Source organism: Notolabrus celidotus, chromosome 4 (genome assembly GCF_009762535.1).
Source record: "Notolabrus celidotus isolate fNotCel1 chromosome 4, fNotCel1.pri, whole genome shotgun sequence".
Classification (NCBI taxonomy): Eukaryota; Metazoa; Chordata; class Actinopteri; order Labriformes; family Labridae; genus Notolabrus; species Notolabrus celidotus.
In genome coordinates, this window is record NC_048275.1 from 29,897,209 (window position 1) to 29,912,469 (window position 15,261).

Genomic DNA, 15,261 nt, shown 5'->3' on the forward strand with positions numbered 1-15,261 from the left:
TCACATTTGGAGAGCTTGAAGTGCAAGTGTTCACATATTGTAACAACCATGTTTCTCCAGTGAGTACTTTCCTGCTTCATATGCAAATGAGCACGTAGCCTCATCTATCAATAGACTTTAAAAAACACTAAACACTGTGAACAAACTTTTTAGCTAAGAGAGGGTGAAGACTGCACTCTCACAGAGCAGAGCTGGTGATCACGGACTGAAGTGCTCACGTGATGTAAAACTTTTGATTTGTGAAGTGTGGTGTGCTTGGTTTATTAGTTCAGCTCAGCAGACACGAGTCTCTTATTACAGTAAGAAATGACATTAAAAATCAGCGTCATTAACACACAGTTCCACATCTCATCGATGCGCTGCATTAATACACTCTGATGACTGCTCCCTGTTCAGCTCTCTGCCTGTCATTCACGACATGTGGAGGCATTGATCATGTGTTAGCCTCGATAAGGGTGTGCATGGAAATACAGGACAGATCACACTGTTTAAACAACTAGAGCCAGAGCATGAAAAAAATGACTGTAGGTTAGCTATTATATTCGTTCATCTTCTCTCATTAAATTGAGTCTCCATGACAAACTACCCTCTCATCACACCTGTTACTTACACTTTCTTGTACTCTCCTCCTCAGCGTTGGATCATCCAGTATTCAAAAATGAAATGCAGTCTTCCTCACTGAACATAGGCGGACATCATGTATCCCACATTTTTTTGTATGCAAGCCCTAATGCATTTACTACGTCTAACGTGTTGAAATAGAATGATTAATGATTTAATATATACGCGGGGAGAGAGGGAAAGAGAATCTCATGGTTCTCCTCTCTCTTTCGTGCATTAACTACATTTCCTCATGATGGAACAACATGACAGGACTTAAAGTAAGCCGCAGGCACACTGCATAATTAGTTATTGCTATCAGGCTATTTCTTCTTGTGTGATTGTCTCTTTTTGTCAGCCTCCCTCTTTGTCTTATCCTCAGCATGCAGTAGTTTTTTTACCCATATGTTAATAAAATACCTAGGATAAAGTGCAGTCAGAGGGGGCGGGTTTGGCTCAGGGGTTGGAATAGCATGCTCTGTGTGCAGAGGCAGGTGCCTTGGTCTGCAGTTATTAGCCATGGGTCATTCCACATTCTCTCTTTCCAGTTTTCCACTCTATCTACTGTCCTTTTCTCTGAGGGAGGGAACAAAAACACAAAATAAACTTAATAACAGTAAGTATTGAGCTGCACAACATAATATTAAAAGGTAAAACTGAGATTACATTAAATACAGACAAATAGCATAAGCAGACAAATAGATTCAACAAATGCAAGTCTGAACAGATGGGTCTTCAACTGCTTTAAAAGTGCCCACAGTGTCTGCAGGTCTCAGTTCCAGTGGGAGACTGTTCCAAAGTTAAGGAACAATGACTTCAAACACAAAGCTGGAGCCTGACCATGCTGCACTCTGTACACAATGACAAGAGCTTTAAACGTGATGCTGAAATTGATTGGAAGCCAGTGCAAAGACATGAGGTCATTGTCATAAATCACTAGGTATAGGATAAGGTTTAGGTTTAGATGTAGGTTTAGGTATAGGTATAGGAATAGGAATAGGTTTAGGTATAAGTATAGGTATAGGAATAGGTATAGGTACATGTATAGGTAGAGAAAACTGCCTGTGAATTGAAGAGCTATTTATTTTTAATGTATTAAAAACAGTTTAGAGTTCAGCCCACCTCTTTGCACCTCCCTGCATAGAATCAATCTTTTTGATGTGGTGCATGTTCTTATTTTGGGTAAACCTTATAAAGAAATACAGGACTGACTGCAGCAACTTAGACAGCCGGCACACGGCCTCTGTGAATACCATGATGGCCACAGCCAACATGCTGGCCATGTAAAGCTGGTCTTAGTCCACCAAAGTCTGTGATCAGAGCTGTATCCCTTGCAACTGTATGTTCTTCATAACAGCAGTTTGGTATTGAGGAATAACAGACCCCAACGTTGCTCTGAAATGTTGCTGTGTAATAACCAATCAGAATCAGGTATGTAACACAGCAGGCTGTCATGGTATGTATCAAATGATTTCATAGTAAAAGCACAGTCTTGGTCTACAGAGAATTAAGGTGAGTAAAAGATTATCACATCATCCAAATGTCACAAGAAATAAATGAGAGCACTGTCCACTTGTGGGACGCTCACTGCTGACTGTCCCATCTGGTGTTATCTCCTGCAGCTTGATGCATTGAGGGGAACAGCTAATAGGCCACTTGTATTTTTTCTGCGTGGACTTGATCTGTCTGATCCACAGATCAACAGCTCTTTGTGTTTTCAGACTCTGCTGGAAGTTTCAGCTGACGCACCAGAATTCATGAGGTTCTGTGTGTGCATGTGTGCGTGTGTGTGCGTGTGTGTGCGTGTGTGTGCGTGTGTGTGTGTGTTGCACTGATATATCCCCCCTTTCTGCTCCATTATCTTTCCCTCTGTTAAAAGTCTCTTAAATGATTGAAACTGTAGATTCAATGTTAATATAAAAGAATCAGAGAAGGTATTAGAATCTTTTGATATCAAGTTTTGTCATGCTGGATCGTATTGTTTTGACTCAGCTGTCAACGTTTTTTTCATCTTCTTGGACAGATTTGAATATAATTTCTATTTGCTGATACATATTATTGGATAAGCTGGTAATAAACCTTCAGGATTTAAGTGTCCAGCTGTTGTAGGACATTTTGTTAAAGTGACAATATAGAGACAGTTTATCATAGATGGACTCAACTCATCTCCCAGCAGCCCCCAGCTGGTCTTCAATTTATCTTTTGTTCTCACAATACAGTGATTCCTTTGGGGATCAACACAGTGTTATAGCTTAGTTGGTCAAAGTGCCTGCATTGTAAACAGGTGATCCTGGGTTCAGATTGCAGTACTGCTTTATTATTCCCAGCTACTAAATATACAACATTTTTATCTCCTTGCTAACATACCTCAACATCATTAGGATCATTTTAACCCCCAGCCCCCCCCCCCGCCCAGAAAAAGACATCAAGCTTAAATATTGAAGCTGTGTTGTGCAGTGTAAAGCCCTCATCGTAAACACTGAAAAGTCATTAAACTCGTATTATTTTTGCTGTCAAACAGAAACATTTTTTTTAATTACGATCACAGATTTTATGGCATGATGGAAATTCAATTGTTTTTGCATGTTTGAACAGTTTTCAAGTCCATAATGTAAACAATATAAGGCAATGCTTTCCGGTTGCTTACCAGTGATTTTGCATGTAGTGGCTCACCTGCAGGGCTTCATGAGTGTCTCATAGCATCCGTCATCATGGCTGGAGCGCACCTGTACTAATGTAGACCAAGTGTAGCTCTGAATGCATCTTTGTTTCTTTGCAGACTGGTGATCATACTCAGTGTGGAGTTCTATCTGGTGAAGGGTTTTGGATTACAGACTTCTTATCATCCATTCTCTGCTTGTGCTTATCACAGTTCTGCTGGATTTGCTGGACTGTGAATGAAGTGTCCAACCAGTTGTGGCATTTGTCAACAGACTCTCTAAAACACTGTCACGGACTGACGTTGGGATAAACCTCTGTGAACTGTGTGCAGTGCACTCTATGTGTTCATATGGCAGGAGTTTTGCTGTTAATTGCAGTCCCTGTGCTTGCAATATCTCATTGCTCTGCAACTTTTGAAAAGTGCTGGTCACATGTTTCTGCAGAGTGTTGTTCTACTATATGTTGGAACTGTAAAAGAAAAGGAGTTAATGTTTGATTATCAGTTTGATTATGGTCTGTGACGACATGGTGTGCAGTTATTCTGAGATAGTTTTGATTACAAACTGACGTCCAGTGATTCCTGGTTAATTCAACGGGATTTGAACCCAGGATCTCCTGTTTACGACACAGACACTTTGACCAACTAAGCTGCAGTGCTTTTCCTTTCATACAAAGGTCTCTAAAACCAGCATGTTCTGATGTTTCTGTATGATGCAGACAAAAATCAAACACTGACGGTCTGACGTTGTTCAGCTCTGAGCTCTGTAAAACTGAGCAAATGTATTCTGTACTCAGAGCGGGAAATCCTCCAACTGGACCATTACCAGTAGACTGAGCACAGTGTTGACTGGGACTGGCTCCCTGCTGTCTGCCACAGACAGCAACAGCCAACAGCTTGTCTCCAGGGGGCAACGTTGTCATTTATACCCATTAACCCGCATTCAAATGTCAACCCGTGAGATTGAACAAGATGAGAGCTGCAGCCAAGTGTTTGTGTACATGTGTACGTGTGTGTGTGTGTACGTGTGTGTGTGTGTGTGTGTGTGTGTGTGTGTGTGTGTGTGTACGTGTGTGTGTGTGTGTGTGTGTGTGTGTGTGTGTCTGTGTATGATCCAGGTTTGTATTAATCCTGCAGATTTGTCCTGTTCCCCAGCATTCTGTTCAGAAAATTCTCCAAACAGCCATTTAAAGGACTACTTCACATTTTGCAGGACCACTAAAGATGTACACAAAAGGAATACATGACAAACATTGTTGTCCTCAATCTCCACCTTAACAGAGGTTAAAGGTCACAGCACCCAGACTGGAGCTAAAACAGAAGGATTATGGAGCAGCAGAGCAGAGAGATGTGGCTCAGCTGGGGTTAGCAATGTGCAGACAGCTGTTTAGGGTTTAACACTCCGGCATGAACACTTGTGTCCTGTGATTGTGATCGAGGCGCCACAGAGGCCTTAAGGTTACCACATGCTTAAATACAGCCGTGTTTCCATCAGCAGCCACCTGAGCTCAGATCAGAAGTCATTCCCTGTGAATAGTGGACATTTCTCACTCTTGTCAAACATGTTTTGGCTTCAAAACTCACTCATGAAACTTGTGACTTTGACGTCCAGATCATTGCCAGTATAAAGCCAAACTAATCAGGAATTCTTAGCAGGCTTACAGCCTAACTATGGATCAAAGTGTGGGTCAGTCTTTGTTTCAAATCAACCCCAAAATATCACAACCTCTATCAGATGTACTTACATAAAGTTTGGTACAGATAATCTTGTTCCTCAGAGGATAAATCCCAGTTCTGTGATAGTCTGACTTCTCCTGTGCCATCACTGTGTTTCTATATGTGTTTTTATTACTTGTCGGGACAATTGTTGGAAGGGTCATTATGGATTAGTTCACATATTCATGGTTCCCAGAGGCTGAACCATACTTTCATTTTCTGAACACTGAACTGCATTTAGGATTCAGTTGTTCCACATGAGCTCTATGAGTCATTGGTCAAAATATTGACCTGGCATAGACGAGATCGTCGACTGTGTGTAGAGTAGTTGCAAAGCTTCGTTTTGCACAGTTAGCTACATCATTCATCGAAAATGAACACAGTTTTTATGATAAGTTTATATCTTGGAGTAGAGCTAGACAACCGACTAATCAACCCAGACAAACACACTTCCTTAGGCCTTTCCCATCTGGTAGTTTTACAACTAAGGTTAACCAGCTAGCTGTGGCTTTGCTGCACTGCATGGGTCTATAGTTGTATTTAATTCAGTATTACTATAATAATTTGAGAGTGTGAAGCTAACACAAGATCACACTGGAGTCTGAATTAATTATACTCAGAAAGTATTTTGCACTTTAACAGGTTTTGACCCGAGTTTTCCTTCAGCCTGGATCACAGTCCTGTTTCATGAGATGGACTCCAGCAGATTAAACTTCAGTGCTTGCGTCAAACATTGTGCATTGATGGGTGCATTGTGTGTTAATGCAAGTAAGTGTTGCTCACTGTTGACGCTGAAGAGAGGAGAGGCCCAGGAGTGAAAATAAACATTACATCCATTGGATTTCCCTTGGATGCAATTGAAAGATACAATTGAAATCCAAGCTGCAGCCCAGCTGACGTCTGATTTCCTGAGAGAGTCTGTTTCCAAACTGATACAAAGAGATTTTCTGAAGTCATGTTCGTTTCTTTGCAGATATTTTTACAAGCAGCTGTGATTTCTGTTGATTTGAATGCTGAGCTTTGTGGCTTTTCTAACTTTATTGGAAATTAAGGTTAGCCGTTCAAAATCATTCTGTCTCAGTAGTCTGTAAACAACAACAGAGCCTCACACCTGATGTGGATTTTCAGATTAAAGCGACTAAAGCGGCCGGACATAATAATCATTAACTCATTGATTCATTTCCACCCGTTTGATTGACTTGATTTGATTGATTCATAAAAACAAAGATCCCTTTTCATCCAGCTTTTCGTGGTTAAGTGATTGAAAGATGCAGATTGACATGTGCACTGACCTGTGGTGTGACACATTTATCACACACCTACAACCAGGACATCTCTTAATGAAGAGCTTGCTGCTCTGGTGTCCTCTTGACATAATCTTTGTTTAACAAAGTGGACTTTGTTGCAGATATTTTATTGTTTTATTCAAAAATAAAAGTCTGACTGGAGGATCAAGTGTATTTATTTGGAACCTCTGGCTGTCGTATGTTTCATTGCAGACTTTCGGAGGAAGGAGTGAATGTGTCTAATTTGTTTTTTGGACAGATCACTCCAGGCAGCAAAGCAGCGCAGGGGAACCTGATCCAGGGTGATGTCATTGTTGCCATCGATGGAGTCGGCACAGACGGGATGACTCACTTGGAAGCCCAGAACAAGATCAAGATGGCCAACTACAATCTGGCACTCACCATGACCAAGTAAGAAGAGAAACTAATGAACACTAGCACATGTGCTCTGTGACAGCTGATGGAAATGAGTGGGGTGAGATGACCAGCTCAAATTGCTGGTTCCTCGGTCAATTAAAAATGCCCAGATCACCTCTGATCTGATAGTTGAGTTAGACATTCTTTCTTATATTTTCCTTTTGACTGTCAAAGAAAAAAATTACTTACTGCAACAACTGTTGTTCAATGAAACTAAGTGGTCAGTTATCATCTTAACAAGTTTATCGTTAAACTTTTGCATTAGGGAAATATAAACAGGTTGTTACGTAAGGGATAATGTTAACAGGAAATAGAATCCTGACAGGGTGATACAAGACCCATCTGCTTCACGACGGGGTCTTGTCTCACCCTGTCAGGATTCTATTTCCCATAACCACCTGCTAACCACACATTATCCCGCTTATTATGCAACTACTATCTAAAAAGACAAACGCCTTGATTACAAGATTATTTTATTGATGATATAATAAAATGATTTATGTATACCGTTTTTCAAAAATAGTCCCAGTGATTCCACGTCAGTTAGCGCTCCATGGTGATGGATTCTTATCTGCCTGTTGCGGTCGATTTAACATCAAACTGTCCTCATCCAACTCTCCTTCTTCTCTGAGCTCTGAGGTTCACACACCTTTAAAAATAAACGAGGAAAGTTTCACTTCAACTCATCTGCTCCACTGCAGTTGCTAATATTGCTGGACAGGATCCAATATGAAAATGTCCGCAGCCTGCCGATTAAGCATGCTAACCGAAACTAGCGTTTTAGCCACATTGTTTTGATGCTAACGAAAGCTAACGGTTTTACCTCACCTTACGGTCTAAGGTACCAACAAGCAGAAGCTAAATATGTTGGAACTCTTATCGGGGATTGATTTGACATGACGTGTGATCAGTTTGCCTCTTGCGTTGCTCATGTTAGTGAAAGTTAAAAACCATTGTCAAAGGGTTTTGACCAATCAGAATTAAGTATCGTACACAATCCGAAGATCAGCAAGAAAGCTGGGTAATAAGATGGAAATAACTTTTACTAAGGATGAACAGACTAATAGAATTACTGAACGCTGTGATTGAGGGTTTCTGTCTGATGAAATGTTCCTCAGGTCTATCACTTTGCATTGCATTGTATGCTACATTGACACTAGCTACACAATGTCTGTTCAGTCTTTTTGCAGGTCTTCAGGGTTTCTTTCTTTTTCTTTTGTAGTGCACCCCTTAATGTCTTGTAACCTCTTTATCTGCATTGATATTTTCCTCTCATATTTTAACTTATGTGACCAGTTCAGTCTTGAACTCATAATCAAACAAAAAAAAACATATTTTATAGGACAAATCTTTAGTCAGTAAATCCTGTGCTTGGACTTGAAAATGATCTTAATGAATCTGGACTATGTTTTTGAAGGTACTAAGCTTGTTTAGGAGGGAAAATAATTTTGCTGCAGATGTTGAAATTTGCCTGTTTTGGGCTAAAATAGGAATCCTCACTCACATCATACTTCTCTTACCCTGAAGAAGTCTGACAGGAGAATCTGATAAGTTCAGTGAGGAAATTAATGTTGGTCCGTGGGGAGCTCTGTGCAGAGTCTCATAACTACAAACCCTCTGGGTGATGAAGATAAGACTGAGGAGCCTCGGTCAGGTTGCTTTATTCTCATCACTTTTTCATGTCACGCATGTTGTTTTATGAGCCTAAATGGACAGTGAGGCCTGTGGGCAGACCGGAGAAGACAGGGGTCAGGAAATACAATTGAGGCTTTTAACCCTTCACACTGCCTTCTCTGATGAAACGCGCAAAGCAGGAAACACTCGATGCAGACAATACAAAGAAGTCTTCATTTTGCTGCTCAGGGTCAATGCTTTGTTTCCTTCTACGCAGTGAACAGTTTCAAGGCTGGGTTCAGTCCAAACTGCCTGCCCTAGTACATTATTCTAACAGCCAGCAAGAAAAAACTGTTAGCTTAGCCTTATCTTATCGGCCTCTAAAATATTTAATGTTAAAAAAACAACAAACAAATTTAGCATTATTTTGATTCAGCCACCACTTCGCGAAAGGGTCACTCCAAAGATTTTTAACATGTGCTACTCTTTGAAATGTCTTTGTGACAAACCAGAGGTGTGATTTCAACCACTGCTTTGCTATCCTGGTTCTTGAGTCTTGGTAATCATCAAAACCCATTATGTCACACCCTGTGCTCAGTGTAAGTGTTATTCTATTTCCCCTTCTGGGACAGTTGCCATTTTCAGTTGCCTACGTTGAGTAAATAGTAGGGGTGACCCAGACTAAGGATTCGCTCAGTCGAATCTGAGTTGTCAGATTTATTATTATTTTTAAAAACAGTTTTTCATCACGTCTTTGTCCCTTCAAGTCTTTTCAAATTGTAAGCGAGGAAAACGTGTTAACCTTGCCGGGCAGAAGTGCGTTCCTTGCTTTGTTGACAAAGATTCAAGGAAAGTCCTGCCTTGGGGAATATCCTCTCTGATGGAGTGGAGGTTGTTCTTTTGGCACATTCCAGCGGCCCCGTACAGATTTTTGTGTGGTCCGGTAAGCCCTCTTCATGAAGCTGCTCCTCATCTTCATGACTACTTTTAGGATCATCTGAAGTTTTTTTAGATTTATATCAGAGTAGGCTAAATGAGACATGATTTTTTTCATGGAAAACAGAATATATATAAAATTAGACCATGAGCGCCCCCACAGTTTGAATGGAATTATCTGCGTTTCATATGCAGGTGTTTGACTATGAGATTGGCAGTCAACTAAAGCTCTTTAGAACAAATCGGCGAATATTCGACTATTTGGAGTGACCCCTAGGAAATAGAAAATGAATGTTAGCACCCATTGGCTTGAATGAGGTATGGTCACTCATTGTGCTGCCTAACTAAGGACAGTTTGACCCTCCTCTATAGACTGTATGCCACGGTTTAGATTGTCTGATGTTTCCTTATTACTGCTCTGACATGGTTACATTTATTCAGTCAGTTTAAGTCAAGGCCAGTGTATCGGTGTTGGCAGAGTTTATGATCATGTGTGAAAACTTTTGTGCCCCCATTCATGGTTTCCTGCACAGAGTGGGGTTTTATTCAGGTGAATGGAGGGAAAGTTTTCTTTTGCGGAGAACAGGTCTCATTCATGAACATGCCACACTTACAGCCCCCACTATTTCTCGACCATGAAGCTCACAGGAACATTTTCAATAGTCGGTTCACTTTGACCTCAACCTCCTCGTCTTCCTTTTGTGTCTGTAAGATTGTTTTTTTTTTTTCCATAGCCGCCTTTTCTGTAGGTTGTTCTTTTTGAATACGCCATGTCCACACAGTTTCAATTTGTCCTCTCAGTCTGTATGTGTGATGAGTATTTTGAACATAGTGACCAACTTACAGAATGGTTTCAATGGTAAAGGAAAATGGCCTCCTGCTTCCTTAATGCACACTGATTGCACAATTATTTTATATAATCCTCTGAGTCTTAGTCAGTGTGCTGATTAAGAGAAGTCTGTGATGAAGTCATTTCTGTGAAGATCTTTCCAGAAATTTAAGTTAACATTAAAACAAAAAGCTGGAGGTGATCAAGTAACAAATGTAGTCACTTCCATCTCAAATTGAAACATAATAATGATAACTTCACACAGGATGGATTTTGGATGAATTAAGACTCATAGCATGATTGTTAAGAAATGTCTTGTGACAGCACAGTGACATTTTGAAGATAGAATTAATCATTAAAATTGAAACCATTTCATTTTTCACTTTGGTGTTCTTGTGATGTTTTTGTACTGCTAATTTGTTTTTTGTTGAGAATTTCCATTTCTTTCTCACTAAAGTTTTTTCAGTTTCACAAAGTACAAAATTATTTTATTGACTGTCCCTGCTTCTTAGAGCTCCAGACTATTTATTACCAAAATGAATAACACAGACCAAAATTGAAGTAGTTAAAGGTGCAGTGTGTGGTATTCAGCAGCATCTAGTGGAACAGATTTGGTAGAAATGGAATATAATATTTACAAGTATTAATTTGGTGCATAATTACCTGAATATACTGTAAATATCAATATCGTCTATATCATAGCGGTTCCCTTCCACTGAGGCGGCCATTTTGCACCGCCATGTTTCTACAGCAGCACAGAACTGACAAACTAGTATCATACGCGTTCTGTATTTAGTGAGCTGGTTTTAAGACAGCAAAGAAGAGAGTGGTGGTTGTAGTGTGCAAAAAACTTTGTATTGATAGATGTTTTGGTGGTAAAAACTTGTTAATGGAGGATCATACCTACCATACATCACAGGAGCTTCTTGTCCTCAAAGGTTGCTGATGCTTGTACAGTTCACCTATGGGAGGGGTGAGCAAGGGAGTGTTTCAATCTAGAATCTGAGTGCTAGATATCACTAAATATTCCCATTTCTACACTCTGTACCTTTAGGATTTGGTCCCAGATTTAACATCTTAATTCACCTTTTTTTTTTACAACGGCACAGACTGTAAATAGTATTACTTAAATGTAGTCTCTTATCACCTCTGTGGTCTTCCTGCAGGTCGAAACGTCCCATTCCGATGCAGGCACCAAGAATGGACGCAGCTATTCCCATGATCCCTCACCAACAGGTAACTTTACCCATCATCCAATTCTACTTCTGCAGACCATCTGAAGCTGTGTCCCAAATTAGAGACTGCATCCTTCGAAAGGCGCGTTTCAAGACCAATCACATCACAGCCGCGCGTCGAAGGCTGTCCCATTTCGAATGCTATTTCAAATGGGTCCTACTTTTCCCCATTCCATGAAGGATGCATCGCATGCATATGTCATGGCCTGCCCATTAGATTGCCGACTCTCAAGCATCAGAGTTAAACGTTTCTAACTGTTAGTATTTTAGTCTCAACTCAACAGAATTGCAGGTGATACAAATGTTAAAAAGGCAGATGCTTGTAACCTTAAAATTATCTTTCAAAGGTTGGAGATGGTGGTTAAACTAAAGGACACTAGGTTGTTGTTAGCCAGTTAACCAGCCAGCTACCTGCTGCTAGGTGACGGGGGCGGGCTATGTGATGCTAATGTAAGGGTATGGACAGCTGGGGACATCAACAGAAGCTACTCGATAGATTAGACCATCTTGTTTCAGTTCAGCCTCAGTACTCTATGCAGGCTTGATCCTTGATCGTGTAGCGTACTTTCAGAGGAGCATACATTTTCAGTCCCTCTTTCAGTATATAGTGATAGTAAACAATCATGACACAATCATCACATGTACAGGGTGCATAAAGATTCGTTAACCGAATTGGTTTGAATATTGGAATTCATTTCACATGACATGGCTCAACTGTCTGCTAACTCTTTCATTGTTTAGATTTTTCTCCTAAAGGTCTTTTACAAGCTGTAAAATACGTTTGTAAATTTTATTCTGTATAGGTGCCATCCATTTACTATCATTTGTAAGCACATGTATGCGTATACAGTGTAAGCATCTGGACAGTTCAGATACAAACTGTGACAAAGAAAATATACAAACAAGAAGCTATGAGCATGGGGCTGTACTCACACAAACACAGCACACACACACACTGACTCTTTTCCACCTCCAGCTTCTCTCTGAAACTGCCCCGGTGGAAAAGGGGTAACAGTCTCCACTCACACCAATTAGAAATGATGAGCTGTTGCCCTCTGGTGGCCACAAGTTGAAAGACAGAACAAAGCCTGCACTTCAGTCTTTTCAGATTCACAAACATTCATGTGTAAAATGTGTTATTCTTAGGGACTCATGTTTACATATAAACTGACACTCTGAAATTCACTCTACTAGAAATCCTTTAAAAAGCCTCAGTCTCTAAATGTTAAAATAAAATTTGCCACATCTTTGAAGGGTGAGATAGTTTTTTTTGTTTATTTGATTTTTATAATTAACTATAATAATGTGTTTCAGCAGATAGTTATTTGGGAGAAGAAACACTAGAAAAATAACTATTATAAAATTGGCTTTGTGTTTCTTTTTTAAAGATTTTTTTAAAATACCAAATCAAACTTTTCAAAAATGTAACAGTGAAAAAAGTTGAAAAAAATGTAGAAAATCTTTTTCTAATATAAAAAACATATTCAAAGATATTCATAAGACATAGATGTAATAAATGACTTATCATTAATCAAATACTGATAGTTGTTACCCAAAACTCTCTACTCCCTCCCACTTCCTGTCCTTATACCCCACTCCGCTCCGTCTGAAGCCTCAGTCAGTGCAGGTGAACGGTCGCCTGTCGGCCTGCAGTGCCTCCCCCGGGCCTGTAGAGGCAGACTCTCCAGGCAGCAAGGTGGCGGGCAGCCCCGCTAAGAGGAAGCAGTATAACACACCAATCGGCCTGTACTCAGAGGAAACTCTGAGGGAGATGGCAGCCATTCAGGCTGGTCAGCCTGTGGGGTACGTAGATGAGACGCTGATGAGGAGGAAGCATGGCAGGAGATTCACAAGTGTGTCTCAGAGGAAGAGCTGCTATGCTGATAGAGAGATTACAACAAACCTGAGCAGGAGGACGAGGTGCTGCTGTCAGCAGGCCTGGTGCAGATGAAATTGACTGATTTGATTCATGTTGTTCAGTTGAGTTCCTGATGTCCTGGCACTCATTTTCATCATGAAGTCATGTCATTCTTTCTTTTACTGACCTGAACTATCTTTGTTTTCTTGGAACCGTAACTGTATAAGGACAAGGAGACTGAACTGAAGAGGAGGAGGGGTTCAGCGAATGCTAAATTATAAGCTAACCCAAGTGCTAGCTTGATTTATAAGACCCAGCTGATAGTCACAGTAACTAAGAGACTAATTGGGATACAAATGTGAAATAATACAGGCTTTTAAAAGTTATCAGTAATGAAAGAATGCTTTTTGGTTCTTCTACACTATCAAGTTTCTGTCCTCATTGGCAGTTCCTTCTCTGAGACTCCTGCCATGTTGACGAACACGTCAGCAGAGCAGATCACCCATAAGGGATATTTTACAGCTAAATATGAAATATGGACGTGTTAACTATGGAAGAAGGAGAAACATGGGTGTTTCAGAACTTTCAGCGTGTTCGCAGTTTAAAACATGGGCTTTATCTCATCATTAAAAAACATGTTATTTAAAAAATCAACTTTAAAATGCTGAACACATTTAGGGCCTGTGTCCATCAACAGCTTTTTGTGCTTAATTCAGAGCACTTCTTATCAAAGTTGTGTCTCAGCAATTCTTCTTCACTGACCTTAAAGTTTGTTATAAGTTGTCCTGTATTCGTAATATTTGCTTCTTATCAAGTCAAGTTTGCAAAGACAATATTCAAACAACTAAGAATCATGTCCTGGAAATCGTACCCTTATAAATACAAGTGGTTAATTTCTTCTCCACCATTGTTGTTGACAAAGTTATTATCAAATGTCCTGCTCCTTTCTTGCTTTGAAATGGCCAGTTTGTGGTGTTCCAAAAGTTGAACTGTTTCAACTGATAACACAGTGACAAAAAATACCTGACACAGAGGGCATTTGTGCTTGTTTTTGAGCATTGGTTTTGTATAGAAAAACAGCGCTGCCAGCACAACAATTGCTGTTAGTGGACACATGCCCTAATGCAAGTCATTATGCAATACATATACATTTTATTAGAATAACAATAATATATATTCTTCTGTATTTTGGAACTTCTTTTCGAAGTACTGGAAGGATATATTTATTCCAACTGCTGTGTTTTTTCCAAAGTATGAATTTGAATGTGGGACTTTTGCCACACACGCTGGTTTTACTTACTGAATACTTCCTCTTCTGAATAATAATAACTGTCAGTGACAAATGAGAGGGGGGTATTAGATGTTCTCCTGGGCTGAAAGTGAAGAAGACAGTTCACCCCAAAAAAATGGTCCTCACAATACACACACACGTACACACAAACACACTCTGTAACGGATCAAAATACCAGCATCGTCAGTTGAGCAGGATTACAGCACTAAAGAGCTATGATGGGAGGAAGTATCTGACTGTTACCATAACTATTCATAATCATAGCCACACACACACACACACACACACACACACACACACACACATGCTGTTACCCAGAATGCCTGTGGGGCTTCCTCAGTTTGCAGTGTGGTTCGGTTACTGTGTCAGTGGAGAGGCCAAACACCTGTTGGTCCGCTGGCTGCTGTTAAAGGTCAGGGAACCTTCTGGACACACACACACACACACACACACACACACACACACACACACACACACACACGTCCTACACATCCTACACATCCTACACATGTACACAAACTTGCTAACACGCACGGACGCACACTGGCTGCCCTTGTCTTACCTCTGAGTATTAACACTGCAGAGTTAGCATTTTCCTAAACACAAAAACACAGACGTCTCCTAGATACATGAACTCTGTCACTTTAGGCTGCAGTCATCAGTGTGGATTATAGGAATGCCTGATTTATCACTTTACTTGCAATAGTTTGGCACCATGGTGAATATGCTTATTATTCAGGTTTACATCATCCCCCACCTGCAGGGTAAATGTAAACAATGAACTATGAATGTGGTACTATGAAGAGGGGTTACCTTAGCA

At 40.3% G+C, this 15,261-nt stretch overlaps 1 protein-coding gene across 2 annotated transcripts in view; it reads left to right on the forward strand.

Moving 5' to 3' along the window:
• The window catches only part of LOC117811992 (LIM domain-binding protein 3-like), a 60,745-nt gene that overhangs the window by 22,408 nt on the left and 23,076 nt on the right, over nt 1-15,261 (forward strand). For both annotated transcript variants that reach the window (XM_034682502.1, XM_034682503.1), the window contains exons 4-6: nt 6,521-6,672; nt 11,224-11,293; nt 12,905-13,095. In XM_034682502.1, coding sequence (XP_034538393.1) covers nt 6,521-6,672; nt 11,224-11,293; nt 12,905-13,095 — 413 coding nt within the window. The remainder of the gene's footprint in view (nt 1-6,520; nt 6,673-11,223; nt 11,294-12,904; nt 13,096-15,261) is intronic.